At 33.8% G+C, this 26,977-nt stretch overlaps 3 protein-coding genes across 9 annotated transcripts in view; 2 read left to right on the plus strand and 1 right to left on the minus strand.

Annotated features, from left to right (window-relative positions):
- The window catches only part of LOC105219838 (uncharacterized), a 129,232-nt gene that overhangs the window by 39,441 nt on the left and 62,814 nt on the right, over window positions 1-26,977 (minus strand). The window lies entirely within an intron of this gene.
- LOC114805014 (cytochrome P450 9b2) lies at window positions 649-7,367 on the plus strand. 2 transcript variants are annotated; one of them, XM_054235031.1, is made up of 5 exons: window positions 649-1,167; window positions 5,717-6,218; window positions 6,291-6,927; window positions 6,998-7,179; window positions 7,253-7,367. In XM_054235031.1, the coding sequence occupies exons 1-4, from the start codon at window positions 962-964 to the stop codon at window positions 7,162-7,164; spliced, it is 1,512 nt and encodes a 503-aa protein (XP_054091006.1). In that variant the 5' UTR covers window positions 649-961; the 3' UTR covers window positions 7,165-7,179; window positions 7,253-7,367. The 2 variants fall into 2 exon arrangements, with proteins under 2 accessions (XP_054091006.1, XP_028901193.2); XM_029045360.2 differs by having other exon boundaries at window positions 6,998-7,367.
- LOC105219842 (probable cytochrome P450 9h1) lies at window positions 17,525-20,053 on the plus strand. The gene is made up of 4 exons (XM_029045358.2): window positions 17,525-17,851; window positions 18,165-18,672; window positions 18,732-19,398; window positions 19,463-20,053. Exons 1-4 carry the CDS (start codon window positions 17,643-17,645, stop codon window positions 19,630-19,632), a joined length of 1,554 nt encoding a protein of 517 aa, XP_028901191.1. The 5' UTR covers window positions 17,525-17,642; the 3' UTR covers window positions 19,633-20,053.

Consider the following 26,977-nt stretch of genomic DNA (forward strand, 5'->3'; position numbering starts at 1 on the left):
TTCATTTATGGATTAGTTATGACACTTTATGTTTTTTTGGTTGTCGCCATTTTGTGGGCGTGGCAATGGTCCGATTCTGCCCATTTTCAAACTTGATCTTCTTATGGTGCCAAGGAATATTTGTACCAAGATATCTTAATTTTTACTCATGTTACAGCTTGCACAGACGGACAGACGGACGGACGGACAGATAACCGGATTTCAAATCTACTCGTCACCCTGATCACTTTGGTATATATGACTCTATATCTAACTCATTTAGTTTTAGGTGTTACAAACAACAGTTATGTGAACAAAACTATAATACTCTCTTTAGCAACTTTTGTTGCGAGAGTATAAAAATAGAAAAATCTTTCAATTGAGCGCGATTTTTGATAACAATTTATTTGTTTATGTATGTACATATATAGACAGACGTATCTTTTACACTCGTTAATATGTTTTCGAGTTTTGTGTTATATCTCACCATTTATGGTAGTTTGCTCTTATCGTTTTAAATGCCGTGTTTTGCTCTTATTTACTCTTACTTTTATCAATGAGCTTTTTTCTGCACTATAGACAATGAGATTAACAACTTAAAAAAATTTTTGCCTAGCGGTAACTAATTTTGCACCGGATGATTGTTTGTAACAGTGTCAAAGTAATCGAGAAATAAAGTAGACAAATCGAATGTTGCAACAACTACTCTATCTTTGTTCGATATTTAAAATCGGTTGCGTTTGAATATGTATTTCCTAACCTGTTAACCGGATTTCGAATCTTTAAGATCGTAAAACTTTTACAAATACGCAAACAAAGCAAATATGGTTTTCTTGACTTTGTAGAAAGCTCTTTATCATTCCCATTAAAACATTTTATGAAATACTTTGCAGTACAGAATAAATATGATCGACCATCACCTCAGTCTTGCTTAAACTTCTGAAGTGAACAGTTGTGAAATAAAGAACAGTCTAAGTTCAACATGGTATTCATCGAATTGGGCCTGGTGTCGTTGCTACTTCTGTACATTTCCTACAAATGGGCTACACTTAAATACAACACATTCAAAGAGCGTGGGGTGCCATACGAGGAGCCTTGGCCTCTGGTGGGCAACGCTGGCGCAGTGGTAATGAATAGGGAAGGCTTCAATAAGACGGTCCTCAAATTTTATCAACGCAATCAAGATCAGTGAGTACTCATTTAACATTACTAAAGCGCAATGACAGCTTGCTTTGCATTTTATTCACTGATTTAGTTGTTTTTTTTTTTTTTCATTAACGTTCCGTGCATTCATTGTCATTCAGCTTGTTGCAATCAAGCGGAATAAAATACGACAGCATACATACATACATTTTACGGTAATCCTATCCGAGCATCTAAATATTTGTGTAGGCATGAACAGGTATGCTCGTTGGCGCAATTCTAATAGGAATGTTAACCACATTCTTCTTCCACATTGAAATTTTATTCGTTGAAATATTATAAAACCGCTAGAATAGCTTCTCGTTATGAAAATGTGGTAGCGAAGTGAAACATATAAGTTAGTCCGTGAAGGTTCGATACCTTTGATAATATGAAGGATAAATCTGATTTGGGAAAATATAAACAATTAATATATACTTTTATGCATAATTATATTAGTGGGTCACGAGTGGATATGTTTAATGGAAATAAAACCTACTAAGCTGATCTTACACCTATCATATCACTACGTCACTGATATTGCAAAATATATTTGTCAGAGACATCCTTTAATGTACATACAATCTACAAATGTGGTAGATATAATTGCGCACAATGCAATTTGAAAAATATCTATAACAAACCCTTTATCCGATAACAAATGTATCTAATCTTCGAACACATTATCTATTGCAATATGTGCATAAGTATATGTTTTATATTGGTAGAGAAGTGCAATAATGTCTGAGTAAGTGTGCTTCAACTCGAGTATATTTGCAATGATTGCAAGCATGTGCATTCAGTTAGCCAGAGAACATTTTTTGAGCATTAATGTTCAAAACGGTTGAATTTTAAAACTTTTTATACTCGGCTAAAGAATCTTACAAAATGTTTCAAAGATAGTTTGGTCTTCACTTTAAATATACTACATATGTACATTAGGGTGGCCCTTAGTTGTATGGAGGATAAAAAAAGTTTCTGGTTTCTCAATCGTATCCCCTAGAAATATGCGAATAGTCCAAAAACTAGTATATACAAAGTTTTGGGTCAATCAAAAAAGATTTAGAGGTTGCGCAAGGAGCTTGAAATCCTGAAAAAATAAGAATTTTTGCCATTTTTATGTCTCAGACTTTGAAATGTCACATTATCCCTTACTGGCTTTCCATACCGTAATAAGATAATAAGAATAACATTAGAACCGTTATAACGGTATATCACGAGCATGCGACGCTTGAGAATGCACCACATTAAATTTACTTTCATATTTGTATTTCTGTAACTCTATCATCAATCGACCGATTTTTAAGATTGTGGTAATTTTGGAAAGGTAATAAAATGCAGATCTTATTACGGTATGGAAACCAGATAGTGTGGCTTTGAAATATGGAGACATAAAAATGGCAAAATTCTTAATTTTTCAGGATTTCAAGCTCCTTGCGCAACCTCTAAACCTTTTTTGATTGACCCAAAACTTTGTATATACTAGTTTTTGGGCTATTCGCATATTTCTAGGGGGTGCGATCGAGAATGTACATGTACATAAGTATATATAGTATAAGCATATTGAATAAGAAGTAAGAATTAGAAAATCTAAAAGATTTCTGGGCAGGTTCACTAATGAAGTCACTATCGACTTCCAGGCTTGACAACATTACGTATACTTACAATTTTCATATTACGTTGTTTGTTCGAGATTCACGTCCAAACTACTGAACTGATTTTGATGAAATTTTGGGCACATGTGCAATTTAATCCAACTTGAGAGATAGATAGAATAGTCTATATTTAACAAGTAAGGAAGGGCTAAGTTTGGTTGTGACCGAATATTTTATACTCTCGCAATTTATTTATTTATTTATTTAATATTATATAATACACAATTTGACCCACATATTTGTCATATATATGGTATAAAGTCCATTGAAAGTTGGTAACCCTAATATTAGGTTAGAAGCACTGAGGTCCTCATGTTCGATGTATGGGGCCTTGAAAACCTATGGTCCGATTTCGACGATTCTTAGAAAGGGGCTGTCACACTATAAATGCAGTATTTATGCAAAGTTCTGTTCACTAGTGCTTACTTTACATATTGTAAAGTAAACTATTCAGGTCGACTTCAAAGTTCTGGTATGTGGGAAGTAGGCGTTGTTGTGAACCGATTTAGTCCACTTTCACAACATATCATTGGGATGTAAGGAAAATATTACAAACCAAGTTTCTTTGATATTGGTCGAGTAGTTTCGGAGATATGGTTTGTGCGGAGCCACACACACTTAAAATTGTGTGTACCAATTTGGGTGCAGCCCTTCTGTACCTTCTTTATAATGAAAATTAACCGATATCCATTTTTGGACTGTAGAAGATAGTACCTGAAAGAATTCCAGAAAGTTTGGTTGATATAGCTTAAGTAGTTTACGAGATATGTACAAAAAACTCAGTAGGGGCGGGGCCACGCCCACTTCTACAAAAAAATACATCCAAATATGCCCCTTTATAGAGCGATCCTTTGTACCAAGTTTTATTTCCGTAGCTTTATTTATGGCTTAGTTATTGCACTTTATGTGTTTTCGGTTTTCGCCATTTTGTGGGCGTGACAGTGGTCCGATTTTGCCCGAAAGCAACCTTCCTATGGTGCCAAGAAACAAGTGTGCCAAGTTTCATCAAGATATCTTAATTTTTACTCAAGTAACAGCTTGCACAGACGGACGGACGGACAGACGGACATCCGGATTTGAACTCTTCACCCTGATCACTCTGGTATATATAACCCTATATCTAACTCGTTTAGTTTTGGGTCTTACAAACAACCGTTCTGTGAACAAAACTATAATACCCTCTTAGCAAATTTGTTCGAAAGTATAAAAATAGTCGCAATGCCTATCCTATCTGTCTGGTCGGCCATTTCGTCAAGCGTTTATTTGATCGATATATCTTAACAAAACTTGGCACATTTAACCTTTGATAGTATGAGACTAAGCAAATCAGTTTAACAAAAAAGGGATATAGAAAGCTATAATACAAATTAAGCTATAATATTTGGAACAGAGGATACAAATTTGTAGGTAATTTGGCGAGGTCACAACTTCAAAAGATGTAGCTTTCATAGTAATGGTAGTGGAGAAGAGATTCACTCAAAAATGATGTGGCACTGCCCACCTATTTAATTCAAATGTGTTTTTCTGTCATCACCCATGAAGATATCAGAATATCGGCAACGGTAAACATTTTGTTGGTGGGGTTTTGTCGATCATTATCTGCTCTACTTTTGCCGATGAGATTAATGCATGTACAAAACAATAATTTTTATGGCGAAAAGTTTAAACACTTCAATCGCATACAACTCTAAATTGATCAGGCAGTACACATATTATTATTGGGAGCAGTAGAATAGAACTGCAACCAAATATATACTGGAGGTATTTTATATTTCATTTCGAAGATGCAAAATAATTACTGAGATCATTAAACGCAGAAGCAAAAAATGTTGATTTTTAAAATTCCCTTGATATAGCGAGAATGACACCACATAATCTTCGAATAAAAAGTTGAAAAAAATCCTTCTAAATTTACCTCGATTATGCAACGGTTTACGTTTAGTCATCAAAAAGATCACTGGAAATATTATTGAAGCAAGAATTTGATTGAAAATATTCGAGAATATAAGTATGGTTGTCTCGTATTCCAATGATACCGTCAGAATCTCCGATATCCTTCAGAAGGCTACAGTTTTCAATTCGTTAGGCATTCATCTTTAGTATAAGACACAAGACCAAAAAATGTTCTTTTGAATATAAATTTGGAGAATGAATGTTTTTCTCATGGGCAAATATATGAATGTTGCATGTTCACGTGTGGGAAAACTAATAATCTATTTGTATTAGCAAAAAATATTATTATAAAAATATAAATTTTATCAGCTAATAACTTTATAATGAGTAATTCTTACAAGAAGATTTGTGCTTAATATTAAATCTACGAAATTTTGAACATTTTTTTGACATAAAGTAAAAGTTTAAAGCGGCTAAAACATCAATTGTTATTGTTTTTTATTTGTTTAAAGTAGTTATATTTTAAGTTCTATACATGCCTTAGCGAAATTTCAGGACTATAAAATATGACTCAATCGAAATACAGTGGAACTTCCATAACTCGAACTTCTATAACATGAAGATCTCCATAACTTGAATTTTTGAATGGGGATTAGCGTTTAGAAATCACAAATACAAAATTAAAAATACAATATTAAAATACAAATAATACAAAATTAAAAATTTTACTATCGAGGCAGGATTTTAAAAGAGTCTCTATATATCGTATGGAGGCGAACAAAACATATGATATTACAAACTGCGACAAAAATAATTACAGAATACACGTTTTAACATATTTACAGCTTTTTGAAAAATTGTATGTTTTATTGAAAATTCTATAACTCGAAGTCTCTCTAACTCGAAGTTTTTTTGTGGATTATAGTGATTGGAGTTAGAGAAGTTCCTCTGTATAATTTCTTTTAAAATTCCACGATTTTAATTTTCTTAATTATATTTTTTTTCAGTGATATTGTTGGTTTTTACAATTTTCGTTCCCCTGTATTCGTGGTACAAAATCCCGATTATATTAAAAAGATGACAGTAAAAGACTTTGATTTCTTCGTAAACCACACACCGTTCTTTAAAGCAGACGATGATCCTCTCATTAACGGGATGTTGACCGTAATGAAGGATCAGCGCTGGAAGAATATGCGCAACACACTTTCACCGATTTTCACCGCCGCCAAAATGCGCGCAATGTTTGGCCTGATGAATGAATGTCTGAATGAGTGCTTGAGCCGGCTACGCGATGCAACTAAAGATGACAAAAGCCATGATATTGAACTCAAAGGTTTGTTTACGCGCTTATCTAATGATATTATCGCCTCAACTGCATTTGGCTTGAAGATCAATTCATACGAAGATAAGAACAACGAGTTCTATTTGATCGGTCAATCCATTTCGAATTTCCGTGGAAAGCAGATGCTCAAGTTCTTTGTTTCAAATACCATGCCATTGGTACAAAAGGTATTTATTTGGAACTCTCCAACTAAAAATCACAAATACACCCTACGTTCTATATTTATGTTTCCCTTTCAGATACTGGGGTATAAAATCTTTGATACCGATAAAACGAATTACTTCAAACGACTAGTTATCGATACCATGAAGTATCGACAAGAAAACAAAATTCATAGACCAGATATGATCCAGTTATTGATCGAAGCCAAAGAGGAGTCTGATCAAAATTGGTCTGATGACGACATAGTGGCACAGTGCTTCATTTTCTTTTTCGCTGCATTTGAAAATAATGCCAACTTTACCTCGGTAATCTGTCACGAGTTAATGGAAAATCCGGAAGTGCAAGAACGCTTATACGAAGAGGCGTTGGAGGTAAGCGAAGAACTTAATGGAAAGCCTTTAACCTACGAGGCTGTGATGAAAATGAAGTACATGGACATGGTCACTTCAGAAACATTACGTAAGTGGAACCTTGCTGGGTTTACGGATCGCTTGTGCTCTAAGGATTACGACCTGACCGATGACGATGGGAATCTGATATTTAAATTTAAGGCGGACGACTATGTGTGGTTCCCCATCATTGGTCTGCACTACAATGAAAAATATTTCGAGGATCCCGAATCATTTAATCCCGAACGTTTCAGTGATGCAAACAAAGACAATATTAAACCTTTCACGTACTTGCCCTTCGGTGTGGGACCACGTATGTGCATTGGTGGGTACAAATAGATATACACTTACATACGATCATCATTACTTATATTGAATGTAATTTTATGTCACAGGTAACAGATACGCACTGATGCAAGCCAAGGCTATGTTATACTATATCATATTAGACTTTAAGTTGGAGCGCTCTCCGAAAACGGTGAAGAACATAATGGATGATGTACGCGGTTTCCAAATAAACCCGGTTGGTGGATTCTGGGTTCGCTTCGTACCGCGCGCTTAACCTTGAAGCGAGCAGGTTAACCTTTGCAATTGCATATACAACTCACATATAAGATTACAAATATATGACATTTGTTTCGTTATTCTAGATGCTTTAGTGAAGAGCTCATTTGAATTTTAATTTACTCTTGTTTATACATATATAACATAGGTAAATATATTTAAGAATATTATACAATAAAGTGTTGCATATAATATTGGCTACTTCTTTGTATTTTCTACATTTTTATTTCAATTACTCAAATTTATTCAATAAACTCTCTTCTCTCAATAAAATACAGAGAATAGAAGCAAAGCCAACCAGTCTCTGTTTGGAACATTCATATATAATATATGTATGTACATAACATATTTGTTTTGATCTTAGCTTCTCAAAGCACATAATTTTAATGGTTAAAGCTCTGAAGCTCCATATCTCTCTCTCTCTCTCTCTCTCTCTTTCTGCATTTCAAATTATATTAAATAGAGTTGAAAAATTTCGTTAATTCGAACAACAAGTAATCATGCCATTTGATTACTTGTTACTTAAACCCCTGGTATTCCAAAAACCTCCTTTGCATGCCAGTAATCTAAAAAATATTAATTTGCTGAACACTTAATTGATAGAAATAAAATTAAAGAATTTTTTATAACGGGTGATTTTTTTGAGGTTAGGATTTTCATGCATTAGTATTTGACAGATCACGTGGGATTTCAGACATGGTGTCAAAGAGAAAGATGCTCAGTATGCTTTGACATTTCATCATGAATAGACTTACTAACGAGCAACGCTTGCAAATCATTGAATTTTATTACCAAAATCAGTGTTCGGTTCGAAATGTGAAATCCGCTTTTTTATCGACAAATTTTGTTCAGCGATGAGGCTCATTTCTGGTTGAATGGCTACGTAAATAAGCAAAATTGCCGCATTTGGGGTGAAGAGCAACCAGAAGCCGTTCAAGAACTGCCCATGCATCCCGAAAAATGCACTGTTTGGTGTGGTTTGTACGCTGGTGGAATCATTGGACCGTATTTTTTCAAAGATGCTGTTGGACGCAACGTTACGGTGAATGGCGATCGCTATCGTTCGATGCTAACAAACTTTTTGTTGCCAAAAATGGAAGAACTGAACTTGGTTGACATGTGGTTTCAACAAGATGGCGCTACATGCCACACAGCTCGCGATTCTATGGCCATTTTGAGGGAAAACTTCGGAGAACAATTCATCTCAAGAAATGGACCCGTAAGTTGGCCACCAAGATCATGCGATTTAACGCCTTTAGACTATTTTTTGTGGGGCTACGTCAAGTCTAAAGTCTACAGAAATAAGCCAGCAACTATTCCAGCTTTGGAAGACAACATTTCCGAAGAAATTCGGGCTATTCCGGCCGAAATGCTCGAAAAAGTTGCCCAAAATTGGACTTTCCGAATGGACCACTTAAGACGCAGCCGCGGTCAACATTTAAATGAAATTATCTTCAAAAAGTAAATGTCATGAACCAATCTAACGTTTCAAATAAAGAACCGATGAGATTGCAAATTTTATGCGTTTTTTTTTTAAAAAAAGTTATCAAGCTCTTAAAAAATCACCCTTTATAACTACATAACATAAAATTGAACTTCTTTGGATTTATTCAAATATCCAATTATCTATTTGCTTATGAAAATCTCAAAGCCATTTAATACAATTAAATGTTTATTAAAATGTTAGGTGGGTTTCAAAATTTGAAATTCTTTTTGGCTTATTAAAAATGGCAAGATATTCGAAAAGATATACCCCTTGGAAGTTCCGCCCATCAGGGCCACGTCAGTTTGAATGTAAAATTTAAATACGTTTATCTCCAGACTCAATTTTTTTAGTCGGTGGACACGATTTTTCTAGAAGTTTTGAAGCGATTTTGTTCAAATTTTGCACACATCTTTGGAATAACATTATCTAGTTTATAAACGAAGGATTTTTTTCGAGCCAATATATGCCGAAAAAAGTGAGTTTTTTTATTAAAAATATGTCAAAAATAATATTATAATTTTTCTTCTTTTAATAACTAGATTTATCCATGTACTTTTGAATCATTTTTTGGTTTAATGATTTGGATGAACTAAGGAATGAGTTATGCTGTCCACGGCAAGAGCTTTTTTGGACTCGTCATGGAAGATGAGGTACCAACGGCTGAGTTCACTTAATTTGTAAATAAAAATTTGGCAAAATTATGTTTAAATATGTATTTTTGAAATTATAGATTGTTTAAACGAAATATATGATTGTATATATTAAAAAAAATTAAAAATACTATTTTTTTCAACCTCAGTAATGCCTGTGGGGATGATTTAACATGGTACTTAATGCGTGTATCAGGCATATGCTGCAATTCGTTTTCGCATGAAATTGTCATCAAAAACATGATGTCATGTGCTGAATTTCATTTTCCGTTTTCGTTTTCGAACATGAATCCGTAACGTTTTAACATGTGCCAGAAAACGAAATCGTCATATATTTTCCGATCTGAAATCGGTCGAGTACACGCGGACCATAATTTGATGATGCCAAGTTTTGGAAAAATGTTGATAATTTAGTTATCAAAGCTTAATTAGTTTAATGTTTGTAGTCTATAAATTATTTTCAATTTGTTTCCTTATATTTGCCAGAAGCCGCTTATTTTAAACGGCAAGTTCATCTTGAATATTTATACTCTCGCAACAAAAGTTTGCGAGTTTCGTTCACATAACGATTATTTGTAAGTCATAAAACTAAACGAGTTAGATTATATATATAACAAGTAAGGAAGGGCTAAGTTCGGGTGTAACCGAACATTTTATACTCTCGCAATTTATTTATTTAACTTGATTAATATAATACACAATTTGACCCACATATTCGTCATATATATTGTATAAAGTCCATTGAAAGTTGGAAAACCTAATATCAGGTTAGAAGCACCGAGGTCCAAATGTTAGATATATGGGGCCTTGAAAACCTATGGTCCGATTTCAGCGATTTTTAGAATAGGGCTGCCACATTATAAACGTAGTATTTGTGCAAAGTTCTGCATCGATATCTTCACTAGTGCTTACTTTATATATTGTAAACGATTCAGATCGTCTTCAAAGTTCGTTAAGTTTTTCGTTAGTGAGTTAACCCACTTTTAGTAATTTTCAACATAACCTTTGTATGTAAGGTGGGCGTGATTACAATCCGATTTCCACCATTTTTGGACTGTATAAGATAGTACCTAAAATAAACGACTCTAGAAAGTTTCCTTGATACAGCTTTAGTAGTTTGCGAGATATGTACAAAAAACTTAGTAGGGGGCGGGGCCACGCCCACTTCCCCAAAAAAATTACATCCACATATGCCCCTTCATAGTGCGATCCTTCATACCAAATTTTACTTCCATAGCTTTATTTATAGCTTAGTTATTGCACTTAAATGTTTTCGGGTTTCGCCATTTTGTGGGCGTGGCAGTGGTCCGATTACGCCCATTTTCGAACTTAACATTCTTATGGTGCCAAGAAATACGTCTTCCAAGTTTCATCAAGATATCTCAATTTTTACTCAAGTTACAGCTTGCACGGACGGACGGACAGACAGACATCCGGATTTGAACTTTTCTCATCACCCTGATCATTTTGATATATATAACCCTATATCTAACTCGTTTAGTTTTAGGACTTACAACCAACCGTTATGTGGACAAAGCTATAATACTCTCGTAGCAACTTTGTTGCGAGAGTATAAAAATGATCAGGATGACAAGAGTTCAAATCCGGATGTATGTTTGTCCATCCGTGCAACGGATAACTTGAGTGAAAATTAAGATATCTTGGTGAAACTTGGTACACATATTCCTTGGGACCGTGAGTGGGTTGCTATTGAAAATGGAAAATGGAAATCGGACCACTAATATGCCCACAAAATGGCGAAAACTGAAAACACAAAGGATCGCACTAGGCAGTGGGATATTTGGATGTAACTTTTTTGGGGAAGTGAACACGGCACCGCCCCCAAATATATTTTTGGATATATCTCGCAAACCAATAAAGCAATATTCATCAAACGTTCTGCAGTCTTTTCCCGTACGCACACCATCACACACCATAAACATAGTTGAAATCGGATAATAAACACGCCCACCTCCCTTACAAAGGTTAAAAGTGCGTTAACTCACTAACGGAAAACACCAGAAACGCTAAATTTTATAGAAGAATTGGCAGAAGGGGTGTGGCGTCGCTCACTTATGGGTCAAAAACCATATCTCAGGAACTTCTCGACAGATTTCAATAAAATATATGAATAATATGTTCGAAATCAGTTCACAACCACGACAACTTCCCGTATAACTCAATTTTGTAATCCATCTGATTCCTTCACTTTATAATATATACATAACGAACCAATGAAGATAGCGGAATAAAACTTTACACAAATACTGTAGGTGATCTGTGACATAAGTTGTGAACAAATTGTCGAAGGCGGGCCATAATTTTTCAATGCCCCGGATATAGACGATGAAGAATTCAGTGCCTTAGGGTAATTTTTCACAGAAAATAACGGTAAATCTCTCATATATTTTAATTTAATTCAGAAGATATCTTTTTCTTCTAATAGTGTGTCTCTATACCAAAAATAGTTAAAATGGGGTCATAACTTCCCCTAGCTCCCATATACCTAGTTAAAGGTTTTTCAAAAATACGGGCTTAATGCCTTATAAATCAGTTACTATGTGAAATATCTTAGTCAAATTAAGTTAGCATATATAATCCTGGATGTAATGTATGTTGGTGGTGAAAATGATTGAAATCGGTTCAGGAATTACCTCAGTACTCATATACTATAATATATATGAAGATTTTCGTTACTCTATTTGACTTTATGCCGAATACATAGGTCAAATTGTGTGTTATCCTTATAAAACTATACCAATAAATTGTGAGAGTATAACATGTTCGGTTGCACCTGAACTTAGCTTTTCCTTACTTGTTTTTACATCAAGTCCTTCCATGACAAAATCAAAATTATGAAAGCGTCGCATGTTGTGGAAAACACAGCACACACGTTCTGTCAAGCCCAAATAATATTTCGAAATTATTCCTTAATTATCCTGTAGACCGAAATGAATCTGTAAATAATCAGAATCTGCATGTTAATATTGGGTATACAGTTTATACGTATGTACATATTTATATGCACTTACACTGACTTTGGATTATCTAAAGGATTTGAGCGATATCTTAAAATGCATCGGGCAACTTTCTTATTATTTTTCCAATCATTTCCGAATATTAAATAAACAAAAACAATAAAAACATCCAAATTCACAAAAAAAATGTTCACAAAATGTTTATTGAATCTCAGTTGTTTGACGATCAGCTTTTTCGAATTTAAGTTCGAATCGTGCGATTTGCAATTTCGGTATCAAAATGAAATCCCGATTTCCAGCACACGCTTGTTTATGTCATGTCTTGGATGGGATTTGTCCTCCTCCTCCTCTCTCTCTGTAATAATTCTAAACGCATACCCTTGTAATCGGTTATATTTTCATATTCACTAGGTATAAATTTAGTGAATTCAAAAAATTATTTAATACTATGTACATAAATTTATGTATGTACATATGTACAGTCAGCGTCATATTTCATCGTACGGTACTCTTAAATGAAAATTTCCGTTTTTAATCCACTCAAATGAAAAAAGTTCTCCTATAGATAAAAGAAAACTTGGAAATAGTATTATTTATATGCAAATTTATTGAATATATTTCAAAATAAAAATGATAAATTAAAAAAAGCTTAAATTGAACAAATTTTTTGCGTCATATTTTATCGTACGTTACACATTTATGTAATCAATATCTTTACTATTATGTTATACGCGATACATTTATTTAGAAACTTAAAATATAGTAGTTTGTGGGTCTTTCATTCTATTTAGCATCGAAGATATGAGTGTAGCTGTAAAAGTAGTCAGTATTTTGTTCCAATCTTCTATTAAGCCCTTTTTTGAAGTGACACATACGAAATTGTATGTTTTTAAAAGGTGCGAAACTGTTTCGCGTATTATATAGCATCCATTCGCGAACCAAATATGCAGTATGCTTTAGGTCGTTGTGTTGTTTTAAAACATAAGCATCAGTTAAGCCCATTTTTTTCAACTGACTGCTTTAAATTTTGCTTCAAAATTTCTAATATTGGTCATTGTCAATTTTTCTTCTAATAAAGATCAGCTTTCCAACTCCAGAAACTGTCATACATCCCCTAAGAATCACGTTTCTTAAACCATATTTAACAGTACTTCGCAAATTTTTAGTAAGAAGCGTTGTGTCCTGTTTTCAATAAACTTTTTATGGTCCATCATCGCCGAAAAGATTAAATATGCTTTCGTCTGTAAAAGCACTGTATGTCATGTGTCAATACCCTTCTTCAAGTGCTGATTTGCGAAAGTTATACGTTTTCGACTGTTCGATTCAGATATAGACGGTGCTCGTCGCGCTGTTGGTGATGATAATTTGAAGATAAGATAAGCCAAAATGTTTTCTGAATTGTATACTTTCTCAACCATATTTCCGAAGCTTTTTCCACTTCCCTACATATTTCTGAACAGCTCACACGGCCATTTCTTCGTGTCATATCCCTAATTATGTCCTTCATTAAGTGTTCGCGCGCCTCTCGATCCATTTTTTTATTCTCTATTATTATTTTTATAAACAAATCTAGTATGTGCTGTATTGTAAACTTATATTTAGAGGTAGTTTTATCAATTTCTCTCATTGATTTTGCTTCTTTTCGTTATTATATCACAATTTCTCTAAAATCTCAGGAAGTTTCATATCTTTTCTCCATTATTGTCAAAATAGGAAATAACCACTGGTCCACTTCACAGCACGTGATAAACTGATTCCACTTCTATGTTGAAGCTATTTTGTTTTAAAATGATAACAAGAAGCTCTTAAAAGTAAGGATAAACAATGCCGTACGATGAATTATGACGCACCACCTTTGAACATTAGGCCAATTTTTGAGTTTTTACATTTAGTTTGCAAATAATTTTTATAACTGGAATATGAAATATATTTTGTTTTTTATTTTGATCAGTTCATAGAAGAACTTTTTTCATTTAAATGGATTAAAAACGGAAAATTTGATTTTATAGTGCCGTACGATGAAATATGACGCTGACTGTATATGTGTATAGCTTTTGTTTATATCTCAAAATCAATTTATTTAATGTACTCAAGATTGACTCGTTCTTATTCTTTTCGAATATTGAATATGTAATACGAATATTATTGCTTTAATAACACAGCCAAACAAAAAAAATTGTTTACGACCTGGGGATTTTTCTATGTGTTCTGTATGTTTTTGGGGCCGCTGAATCCGAATCTAAGGCCCATTTAACCCCATCAGATCAGGGTTTTGGGATAACCCCAGAAAACCAAAATGGCGGACAGCAATTTTTAAAATTCATCGGATTCGAGTGAAAGTCGCTACTCGGAGGTTTTCGGGGACTCTAAATACGAATACGATGTCGCTTTTTCAGAATTCAAAATGGCGGATTCAATATTGCGGGCGCTTTTTTGAATAATTTGTCGGAATCACTTGAATCTCGTAAGTCGGGGGTTTTCGCTAATTACGAATCCGGCGTCTGTTTTTCAATATTCAAGATGGCGGTTGCAATATAAATTCGTAATCAGCGACCTCGAGAACCCTCAAGTAACGAGATTCAAGCGATTCCGATGAATTTTTTAAAAGTAACATCAAATTTGTATTTAGAGACCCCGAAAACCCCCGCGTAGTGAGTTTCAAGCGAATCTTATTATAATCGCTCAATAAAATTGAATTTCATCAATAAGTAAACGAATGTCCAAGACTATTCATTATCTAAAATGTAATCTACCTAATTATTTGTTAAAAAAGGCCAACGAAAATCTTTTTAAGCACCTATACATACACAAGTTTCTTATCACATTAGGCATTATAGAAAAAAACAGTAAGTAAGGAAAGGCTAAGATCGGATGCAACCGAACATTTTATACTCTCGCTTTATAGATGAAATTTTATTAATAAAGGGTGATTTTTTAAGAGCTTGATAACTTTTTTTAAAAAAAAAACGCATAAAATTTGCAAAATCTCATCGGTTCTTTATTTGAAACGTTAGATTGGTTCATGACATTTACTTTTTGAAGATAATTTCATTTAAATGTTGACCGCGGCTGCGTCTTAGGTGGTCCATTCGGAAAGTCCAATTTTGGGCAACTTTTTCGAGCATTTCGGCCGGAATAGCCCGAATTTCTTCGGAAATGTTGTCTTCCAAAGCTGGAATAGTTGCTGGCTTATTTCTGTAGACTTTAGACTTGACGTAGCCCCACAAAAAATAGTCTAAAGGCGTTAAATCGCATGATCTTGGTGGCCAACTTACGGGTCCATTTCTTGAGATGAATTGTTCTCCGAAGTTTTCCCTCAAAATGGCCATAGAATCGCGAGCTGTGTGGCATGTAGCGCCATCTTGTTGAAACCACATGTCAACCAAGTTCAGTTCTTCCATTTTTGGCAACAAAAAGTTTGTTAGCATCGAACGATAGCGATCGCCATTCACCGTAACGTTGCGTCCAACAGCATCTTTGAAAAAATACGGTCCAATGATTCCACCAGCGTACAAACCACACCAAACAGTGCATTTTTCGGGATGCATGGGCAGTTCTTGAACGGCTTCTGGTTGCTCTTCACCCCAAATGCGGCAATTTTGCTTATTTACGTAGCCATTCAACCAGAAATGAGCCTCATCGCTGAACAAAATTTGTCGATAAAAAAGCGGATTTCACATTTCGAACCGAACACTGATTTTGGTAATAAAATTCAATGATTTGCAAGCGTTGCTCGTTAGTAAGTCTATTCATGATGAAATGTCAAAGCATACTGAGCATCTTTCTCTTTGACACCATGTCTGAAATCCCACGTGATCTGTCAAATACTAATGCATGAAAATCCTAACCTCAAAAAAATCACCCGTTATAACACAAATTGACCATACAATCATCATAAATAGTATATGACGGCTAAGATAATTCCTGAAATTCAGAATTGAGTTATATGGGAAGTATGCGTGGTTGTAAACCGATTTCGACCATACTCCGTTCGTTTCATTAGGGTATCAAGAAAATATTAAATACCCAATTTCATTAAAATCGGTCGAGTAGTTTCTGCGATATGTGTTTTGACCTATAAGTGGTCAAACGAATAAGTGGGTGAAGCCACGCACATTTTCCATTTTTTAAAAACATCTGAGTTCCTTCTGCCATATCTTTTGTAAAATTTAGTGTTTCTGGTGTTTTCCGCACTTTTAGTAATTTTCAACATAACCTTTGTTTGGGAGGTAGGCGTGGTTATAATCTGATTTCAACTATTTTCATGGTGTGTGATGAAGTACGTAAGGGAAACGACTGCAGAAAGTTTGGATTATATAGCTTTATTGTTTTGCGAGATATTCAGTAAATACCTATTTGGGGACGGGGCCACGCCCACTTCCCCAATAAAATTCCATCCATCACTTTAGCAACTTTGTTGCGAGAGTATAAAAACATAAATTTCCACATGTAGGTACATATAAAAGATAGACCTGGATGGTGTTACTTTCTTAATACACTAAACATTTCTCATGTTTCTGAAGAACTATAGGTAGGTAGGTAGGAGTGCAATCATATAATTTTTTGGGCTCAATTAGCACTAGATATACCATTTTGATACACTATTCGCAGACCTTATAATTTATTGTTATCTCGTTTCATCCTTCCGTTCAAACCACTTTGTGATTTCGATAAAGCTATTTATGTCCGATATGCTTTTAGTGGACATCCATTCAAGGCTTGATGCCTGATGAATACCAAGTGTCCTGTGTCGTATCTGCGATAGGGTTTTGTTTTCAATTTCCTTGTTGTTTTTTCCAAAGCAAGAATAAGACAACTAAGAAGTGGTAAAATCTATTTCATGTTGTTATTAAATTAGGGCTTATAAAATATTCAACTAGACGTTAGAATTAAGTCTACACATCTTTGATATTTTATTGATCACTAAAAAGGGTTTATTTAAATTCCCGAACAAATGTAAATAGACATCACATAGCAAATTCTTATTACGATGTTTTACATGTTTATATACATATCCATACATGTATGTATGTTTTACATTTCGCATGTCGCTTTATCAATGAAATCATAAACAATTATCGCACAGTTTGTTTTGCCTCTCTCTTCATATTTTGCGCCGTCACAGAATTATATATTATATTATTTCATCAAAATCGCTCGCTATTTAACTAGCTCTCAGCTGAGCGAGGGCGTGTATGTAGTAGCGACAGAAGTCGGTTGTGTTTACTATTGTCGCATAAGTGGTGAAATAATTCAATAACAATATTCATTCAGTAGAGATATTTCGCTCGGTACGGTGCTTATAAAGCTAGCGATAGCTTTATTTTAAAAGAATACGCATGATTGGATTGCACACTAAGCAATGGCTCTCGTCGAAGTGCTAATTCTCTTGGCCGTTGCTGTGTTTTTGTTTTACAAATGGAGTGTTTCTAAATATCATATTTTGAGTGACCGGGGTATACCGCACGAAAAGCCAACTCCTTTAATTGGAAATATCAACACCAAAATTTTATTAGGAAAATCATCTTTCCTGAAATTTATTATCGGTCGATATCAGGCTTATAAGAACAGGTTAGTTCATAGAGTATTGTTCAGTTTATTTGGCTAAAACATTATGAATGCTTGTGTGCGTAAGTTGTGTAACCCCTATATGAAAATCGCGCCGAACCATTTTATTAAGATTAATACCCACTTTTCCTTCAAGTAAATTTAGAAGCAAACAATTTCATGAAAACTTAAATTTTTGTATTAGAATTTTTATCAGCAGTTTTTAACCTAATTTTCAGTAATTATAACATAAGCAATTCCATCGATATTTTTTCAATAACGGTATCGACAGTTTGATAATGAATACATTTTACAAAGTATTTTTGTTTATTTTCAGTAAAATTTATGGGATTTATACGATGCGTGACTGCAACATCCACATTCGGGACTTGGACCTCATTAAAAAGGTGGGAATAAAAGACTTTGATACCTTCCCAAATCACAACTCTGCTGCAGGAGATGGGGGTGAAACATTTCTGTCAAAAAGTTTGATCGCCTTGAAAGATCAAAAGTGGAGGGAAATGCGAAATAGTTTGTCACCCGCGTTCACTGGAAGCAAAATGCGCATGATGTTTATCCTGGTCAACGAATGTGTGGTTGAAGCAGTTAACTACATCAACAGTGAAATCCAAGCGGTTGGGAATCATGAAGTGGACATCGAAATGAAAGATTTCTTCACAAGATTCACAAATGACGCCATTGCATCCACGGCATTCGGCATACAGGTGAATTCGTTTAATGATCGAAACAACGAGTTCTATCGGACGGGAAAAGCGGTTACTGAGTTTACCGGTTTGGTTTTATTGAAAGCTATATTGGTTGGACTTGTTCCGAAAGTGATGAAGGTTTGTCCTTCGTAATGGCAAAGTACTGATTTATTATAGCTCTTGGTTCTGTCTTTCAGTTATTACGTATAAAATTGTTCGATGACAAAATTCTTAATTACTTTAATCACTTGGTAATCGATGCAATGAAATACCGAGCAAAACACAAAATTGTACGCCCCGATATGATACACCTTTTGATGGAAGCTAAACAGCATTACGAAGAGAAAAACGCAGATTCTGTGGGAGAATATGCGGAATTTACTGATGAGGATCTTTTGGCTCAGTGTACACTGTTCTTCGTAGCCGGTTTTGAAACCGTGTCCGCTTGTTTGTGTTTCACAGCGCACGAGTTGCTCGAGAACCCCGAAGTTCAAAATAGACTTTACGAAGAGATTTTGGATACCCAAAATTCATTGAAAGGAAAACCCTTTAACTACGATGCACTTATGAAGATGAACTATATGGACATGGTTATATCGGAGTCCTTGCGCAAATGGCCTCCAGTAATCTTAACAGATCGCATTTGTTCGGCCGACTATAATCTAAAGGACGATGAGGGAAATTTGGTAGCAGAAATTAAAAAAGGTGACAATATATTTGTACCCATAATTGGCATTCATCGTGATCCTGAATACTATCCAAATCCGGAAGAGTTTGACCCCGAACGATTTTCCGAAGTAAACAGAAGTGAAATTAACCCGTTGAGCTATTTACCCTTTGGTGTGGGCCCCAGAATGTGCATAGGTAAGTCAATTTGAAAGAAGAATAGAATTTAAATTAAACTAAAATGTATATATTTGATTATCAGGAAATCGGCTAGCACTGATGGAAGTCAAAACAATTATTTACCATATTATACTAAATTTCCAAATTGTGCGTGCAGAGAAGACATGCGAAAACTTAATGGAGTCCATTTCCGGTTTCGCATTAATACCAAAGGAACGTTTCTGGATGAAATTCGTTCCAAGAATTTCTTAAAAATGTGCTTTTATATAGTACCAATCCTTTAATAGCAATCATTTTTATATATTTGTATATTTTACATAATCCTTTTTATATATATTTAACGCATATCTAGCGTAGAAAACATGGATAAAAAGTTTATGGTACAATTTTTAAAATTTTTACGTTTTAATTTGGCTATTGTATTTTTGAATTTTCTTGGAATATTTTAAATGATATAAAAAATAATTTAATTAGAGATTTAATAATTCGCGTTTGAAATATTACTGTTTCGGCAACTCTTGGTTTATAGGAGAGAGGCGAGATTTAAAATATAGATTTCATTTTGATGAAAAAAATTAGAAAAACCAAATCTATGCTACTATTATAAAGAGGAAAGATTTGTATGTTTTTTTGTAATGAATAAACTCAAAAGCTACTGTGCCGATTTCAAAAATTCTTTCACCATTGGAAAACTGCAGTCACCGTGAGTAACATAGGCTTTCTGGACTTAGTTTCATTTATGAGGGTACCAACAAGACTCCGTGATGGAGAATCTTAATCTTAAACTGAAAATCTTCTTGCGGGTCATTCTCTTCGCATAGCAATTGCGTGCCAGAGAGTCGAGTAACAAGCGCTCGCAGGTGCTTGCTGAACAAAATTTCAAAACCTCCGAAGTACGCGCTTGATGGTCGATTTGGAGCGTGGGCAGCGTCTTGCAGAACAAAATATTAGAAATATACAAGTTCCCAACATCCCAAAGACTAGAGGCCGTAATAAGTTTTAGCTCATTACAAATAAAATATAATTTCATGTTCGAATTTTCCTCATTTTACTTTTTTATATGAACCCACGCAAGAAAGGAAAGTACATACATACATATGTATGGGAGAGTGTGTATAAGTGAAAAAAAACTAAAAAATAACTTTTGAAATGTTTGTTTAAACCCGTGCGAAGACGGAGCGAAAAATTGAATATTTTTATATCAGCTACATAAAGATCGTAAATTGAAACAAACCTACCTAGTGAAAGTTAAACGATACTATCGATATTTTTCACTAAACTCGTAAGTACCTACATATAGCTGTTGTCAGCTGATTTTACGTTTGATAGGCGATTTATGATAATAAGAATGAAATTCTTAAATTAACCGTTATTTTGTCGCTTTAAATGTTTCCTTTAGGTTACTCTATTTACTACTCAGTAGGCCTAATTTTGTAGTTGTGAAATTGAATTTATTTTAATATTCTCCAAAAACAGTACAAGGTGAATAACGTGAGACAGCTAATTAGAAATGTTTAAAGGGCTACGCCACCCTGAACGCATAACAATCGGATGGTTTTTGAGGATTTTTTTTACAAAACTATTTGAGGTAGGACTACTTTGCATTTATTTCTACTTTAATACATATCTTAAGCTTTATAAATATTAATAAAAAATTGTTTTTTATTAAAAATTGCAGAGATATAAGCATTGGCGTGGATCAATTCTTCCGGAGCACTCCTTGATTATGTATATGCATGATTAGTATTTCAATTTTGGTCTGAAACAAGTAAATATATATTTTTCTTAAAAAGTGATAAATTTTGAACAGGGTGACGAAGCCATTTTAAAAAAATTACGCAAATGAAAGCACTTCAAAAATTTAGTTTATATTTTGGGCTAAAAATACCGTATAAAAAATAAAAAATTGGATACAAATATTCTATCGAAAAATCCCACATCACTCTGTGGAAAATCTATTTAAGAAAATGAATTTTAATTTTCAAGTCACTCCGTTGAATAGTTGTTGTGTTATCGTGTAAGTTAATACCACCATCAATATATTTTAATAGACAAATATGTCCGATGTCCTTGGCACAGTGACTATTAAGGATCGAGGGTCACGCGAGTTACATATACGAATAATTATGTAAAGACACCTGACGGTGCAATTGATAAGTACGATGAACTGTTGAAACAAATTGTAACATAATACCATTTCCGGCCTTTTACTAAAATGTTAAATAAATAAAGTAATTGAAAATGAAAAAGACAATAAATTTCTTAAGAATTATCCAAATCAACAGTAATATGCTTAATCAACAATTTCATAAATACAATATGTTAAAATTAATTAATAAGCAAATTGTAATTAAACTAAGCTTGATTTTAAGTGAATAACATTAAATAAAGTAGTCTGTTCTTGGATGTCATCAACGTCAGCTCGTTGCAATGTAAATTAATTTTTATTATTTTTTAAAAACCCGTTCACTACGACGAAAGAGAAAAGTCGCGTGTTGTACACATGTTACCATATTACATTATAAGATAAACATTTTCAAGTGGACATTTGGCACACACATTAGAATGTAAGAAGAACCTTAATACTTACCACCTGTGTTGCGTCTCAAGGGGAACATATGTTTATAAGATGAATATTGGATTGTAAGAGTATTTGTATTTAGTCTTAAGGATTAGAATATTAATAAAAATAAGCTAAAATAAAGAATAATCAGTCAGTCCTTTGGATGACTCAAAGCGAGTCAGTCCTTTGGCTGACTCAACACGACATTCCGGTCGAATTCGGGAAGTTAATTGGTAATTCTGCCAAGAGACTTCCCCGGACAAAGCTCGAATGATTAATTTGTACACCGTCTCAAAAAATGTGGTTTTGAGAAAAACGCAAAAGAAGAAGCGCTCCCCGCGCTAATGATCATAAATTTTGTAATTATTGAGACATTGTTTTCGGAGACATCTAAAATACTCATTAGAATATTGACATTGATATTAAGAAAAAGAATTAATCAAATATGAAATATTCGACACATTATCTAATATAACCGATTTTTACTTTGCATTTACTGTTGAGAATCATTTAATTCATTAAGCTACGAAGTTGTACAATGAAATTGTAAAGCATGTCGAATGTTTAAAAAAATTGTTTTTAATGTCTTAAAGAATATGTAAAAGTTTAAAATATCGTTGCAAATATTGAACGTAAAAAGGCCCCGGAAAGTTTAGTAGTCTAAATATTCATGAGACCAATTGCCCTACATTTGGTAGAATATTGCCTGATTGACAGAGAAACAGGCAAGACTCACCTTCTAACTATGACTCAACGTGTAGACTTTGCAGTGTCCCATTGATTTTGGACTGATTGATTTATAATATGTTCACCAAGAAATCAGTAGTTCTACTATCGCTATGTTTCACGCATAGTGATATATGGTGGCCGATGTGTGGGGATATTTTTGCTGGTATGGCGATAGTCCACTACATAGATTTTATGGAATTTTAAATAAAGAAATATTAGTAAAAAAAACCCGTGCCTGTTGTTGTTGTTGTTGTAGACTTTTCTGGTATTATATGTACATATTACTTTTAGAAGGAACCAACAAAATATAATAATAAATTTCAAAGTTCATGTAAATATGTTACGTTTACTGCCTACACGTTTTTTATCGCTCTGCGTTTACGTCGATGCGGCATCCCTAAATAAAAGCGGCAACTTTACGTCAAATATCAAAATGTTTACTTGAATTGTTGTTGTGAAATTTTATTGTACAGAGAAACTTCTTACTTCTTCACACAGCTTCATTTATTTGTTTACGTATTGCAATTGTTTCAGACATTCGGATTTTGACTCGTTTCGTCACCCTGATCATTTATATATATAACCCTATCTAACTCGTTTAGTTTTATGACTTACAAACAACTGTTATGTGAACAAACCTATAATATTCTCTTAGCAACTTTTGTTGCGAGAGTATAAAAACATTTTTGTTTCTAAAAAAATTACTATTAAGAGGCCAAAATAAAATAAATTTTGATAAATTGAGAAAAAATCATATGGAGTCTATATTAATTTCGAAAAACAGAAATCGTGAAAAGAGGATGGACACACACCATCTCTTTGTAAATTTTAAAGCTGCTTTCGACAGCACCAAAAGGAGTAGCATTTATGCCGCAATGGCTGATTATTTATACGCATATTTGTATATTTTACATAATTGATGCATTTTATCAATCAGTGCCACCATTAAGAAACTAGAAAAATTTAGAACCTACAAATAGGAGTAGTTTCATTTCTACCGTCCGAACGAGCGCATTTATGCATGTTTAACATGCATCAATATAAAAGTAAGTAATTTCTTTCAGTGTATTCATAAATGCAACAATGAGCAGCTCATCCAATGGCTGTTGTGATAGTTGAATGAGCGATAATGAGGACGAGGTATCTGAATGCTCATCAACGCAAATTATTTTACACACACACACACACATAAGTGCAGAAATACGCGTTCAAGTACGGTTTTGTGCATTCCATTGAAAATATGAGCTGCGTTAATATTTAAAGCGTTTCCTGTGTAAATGGTTTCCGGTATTCTAAAAGGCTCCATATGCTCCACCATTTGCGTCCAATTTAAAATATCATATACCGAGCAAGTATTTAAACATTATTAATATTTAATAGACAGAGTTGTATTACTCTCAGAGATCATAGTCATTATTAGTTTTATTTAATATTATTTTTGTAAAATTAAATAATAATTTAAAACAAGTAAGGAAAGGCTAAGTTCGGGTAACATTTTATACTTTCGCAATTTATTGATATAGTTTTATTAAGATAACACACAAATTGACATTTATTCGGCTGAGGTAATTTCTTAACCGATTTTACCTATTTTTCACCACCAAGGTACACTCTATCCAAGACTATAAGCTCACTTGATTTTGATAAGATATCTCACATTTTTTGAAAAAAAAAAAACTATAAATAGGTATATGGAAGCTAAGGGAAGTTATAACCCGATTTTAATAATTTTTGGAACAGTGAGACACTATTAGACGAAAAAACTTTCCACTGAATTATAATACATTAAAATATCTCAGATATTAGGCATTGTGTTCTTCATGTTCGATATCAGGGGTATTGAAAACATATTGTCCGATTTCGAAAAATTTTCCACTTTATAATATGTACATAAGGAACCAATAAGATAGCGGAATAAAACTTTAAACAAATACTGTATATGATCTGTAACATCTCTTGTGAAAAAATTGTCGAAATCGGACTATAAAATCGAATATGAAGAATTCATAATTTTTGGTAATTTTTCACCGAAAATTTCGGCATATCTCTCAGGTATCTTAATTTAATTTAGAGGAAGTATTTATCTTCTAATAATGTGTCTCTGTACCAGAAATGGTTAAAATCGGGTCATAACTTCCCCTAGCTCTCATATACCTAATTATAGGATTTTCAAATTGGGTCAAATTGTGTTTTATCTTAATAAAAATATATCAATAATATCGATTGCGAGAGTATAAAATGTTCGGTTGCACCCGAACTTAGCCTTTCCCTACTTGTTTAACTTTCGGACAATACATATATTTTTTGTATGAGATGCTAAACCTAAACTAAGTTCAATCGGAAGTAAAATAATTAACCCAAAAAATAATTCAGTCAATTAAAACAATTAAATTTTTCATGAAAACGTCTCTCCCCTACCGTATTTCCCCTGGCAAAATAACTGCCAGGGGAGAGAGTTAGAGACCAGGGAAGTTACTATTCATCATGATACCCGGACCGGAAGTCGTGAGCTGCTTGAGTCTTGACACTTTCTTGCGTGAACTTCTAAACATGACCCCTTTTCCACCTCCAGCCATCACCAGTATCAACAAAACCAAAAATATTAGTACGCAATCCAACGCAGAATCACTCATTGAACATTGGCAAAAGCAGATGATAGCACGATGAGCTAAACGACGACACTGCCATAGTTCATTTGTTCGAATGGACGAAAGCGCTTCGGCTTGGATAGTGTTCGATGCAGTACCTGCTGGTGGAAGCAGAGGGACAGTAAGTCCTCAAATCCGTTGGAACCGTTGGAAAAACCAGGTAATAAGTGACCCGGTTGCTATTGGGATTTACAATTGGCGCAAAAAGGAGATATGACTAGCGCGCTCAAATAGATTTGCATATAATCGCATAAGCGGTGCATATGTCAAATATATGCATATAAATATAATATAAATAAGATCAGGTTTGTCAGACTCTACCCATGCCAAATCTTTTTTTGAAAGGGCAGATGTTATATTATTTCTTTAAAAAGTCAGAAATGTTTTTGAAAGATCTTAAGATTTTATATTTAATATTTGTTTGATTTATTTATGATAAAGAGTAAATTTATTGATTTGCTATTTTAATTTTATGGTTTATTCATCTAGGAAAGAGAGTACCTTTAATTTGTAACACTATTTTAAATTAATTTTTCGCTTTTGGTAAAATAATTATCTGCCATAAAACATCTCTCCCCTGGCCGATGTATGTACCCTGGTCGTCGAAAAAGTAATAAAATATGTATTCAGGGACTTGCCCTTACGTGAGAAGATAAATAAAAGGGACAAAAACCATAATATAGAGGTTTCAGGAAAAAAATCCAAAGTTTTTCTTTGGCCGTATTCTCCATGCAATTGAAACCTCTTATCGTAGAATCACCCATATATAACTCGTTTAGTTTTATGACTTACAAACAACAGTTATGTGAACAAAACTATAATACCCTCTTAGCAACTTTTGTTGCGAGAGTATAATAAAAATAAATTACTTTACATTGAATAAACATCAATTGCACTAGTTTACAGTCATTTTGCTACTGTGATGTTAAAGATTGTTTCTATCTAATTTTGGGTTGCTGAAACCGAAAATGATAGTAAGATCATATAGGATTTTTTAGTTTAAGCTTAATTTGTTAATCCTACTTCACATTTAAATCGGACTGCTAGGCTATTGCTTTTTGACTATCAAGACCGGATATATGCTTCTCATGTCAAACTTGTGCTGCAAATCTAAGTAGTACATATCTCGCAAACCAATAGAGCTATATAAACCAAATTTTTTTTTAGCCACTTCTTTATATAGTCCAAAAATGAAAGAAGTCGGATAATAACCACGCCCACCTCCCATACAAAGGTTAGGTTGAAAATTACTAAAAGTGGGTTAGCTCACTAACGAAAAACGTCAGAAACACTAAATTTCACATAACAAATGGCAGATGGAAGCTGCACTCAGATTTTTTTACGAAATGGAAAATGGGCGTGGCGTCGCCCACTTATGGGTCAAAAACCATATCTCAGGAACTACTCGACCGATTTCAATGAAACTTGGTTTGTAATAGTTTCCTTACATCCAATATGTTGTGAAAATAAGCCAAATTGCTTCACAACCACGCATACTTTCTATATACCAGAACTTTGAAGACGATCTGAATCGTTTACTTTACAATATATAAAGTAAGCACTAGTGAAGATATCGGTGCAGAACTTTGCACAAATACTATGTTTATAGTGTGTCAGCCCCATTCTAAAAATCGCCGAAATCGGACCATAGGTTTTT

Source organism: Zeugodacus cucurbitae, chromosome 6 (assembly GCF_028554725.1).
Source record: "Zeugodacus cucurbitae isolate PBARC_wt_2022May chromosome 6, idZeuCucr1.2, whole genome shotgun sequence".
NCBI lineage: Eukaryota > Metazoa > Arthropoda > Insecta > Diptera > Tephritidae > Zeugodacus > Zeugodacus cucurbitae.

Coding starts and splice junctions, on each gene's coding strand:
- LOC114805014 (XM_029045360.2), top strand. CDS start 962: ATGGTATTCATCGAATTGGGCCTGGTGTCGTTGCTACTTCTGTACATT. Junction 6,219..6,290: donor CCATGCCATTGGTACAAAAG/GTATTTATTTGG, acceptor TTTCCCTTTCAG/ATACTGGGGTATAAAATCTT. Junction 6,928..6,997: donor GGGACCACGTATGTGCATTG/GTGGGTACAAAT, acceptor TTTATGTCACAG/GTAACAGATACGCACTGATG.
- LOC105219842 (XM_029045358.2), top strand. CDS start 17,643: ATGGCTCTCGTCGAAGTGCTAATTCTCTTGGCCGTTGCTGTGTTTTTG. Junction 17,852..18,164: donor TATCAGGCTTATAAGAACAG/GTTAGTTCATAG, acceptor GTTTATTTTCAG/TAAAATTTATGGGATTTATA. Junction 18,673..18,731: donor TTGTTCCGAAAGTGATGAAG/GTTTGTCCTTCG, acceptor TCTGTCTTTCAG/TTATTACGTATAAAATTGTT.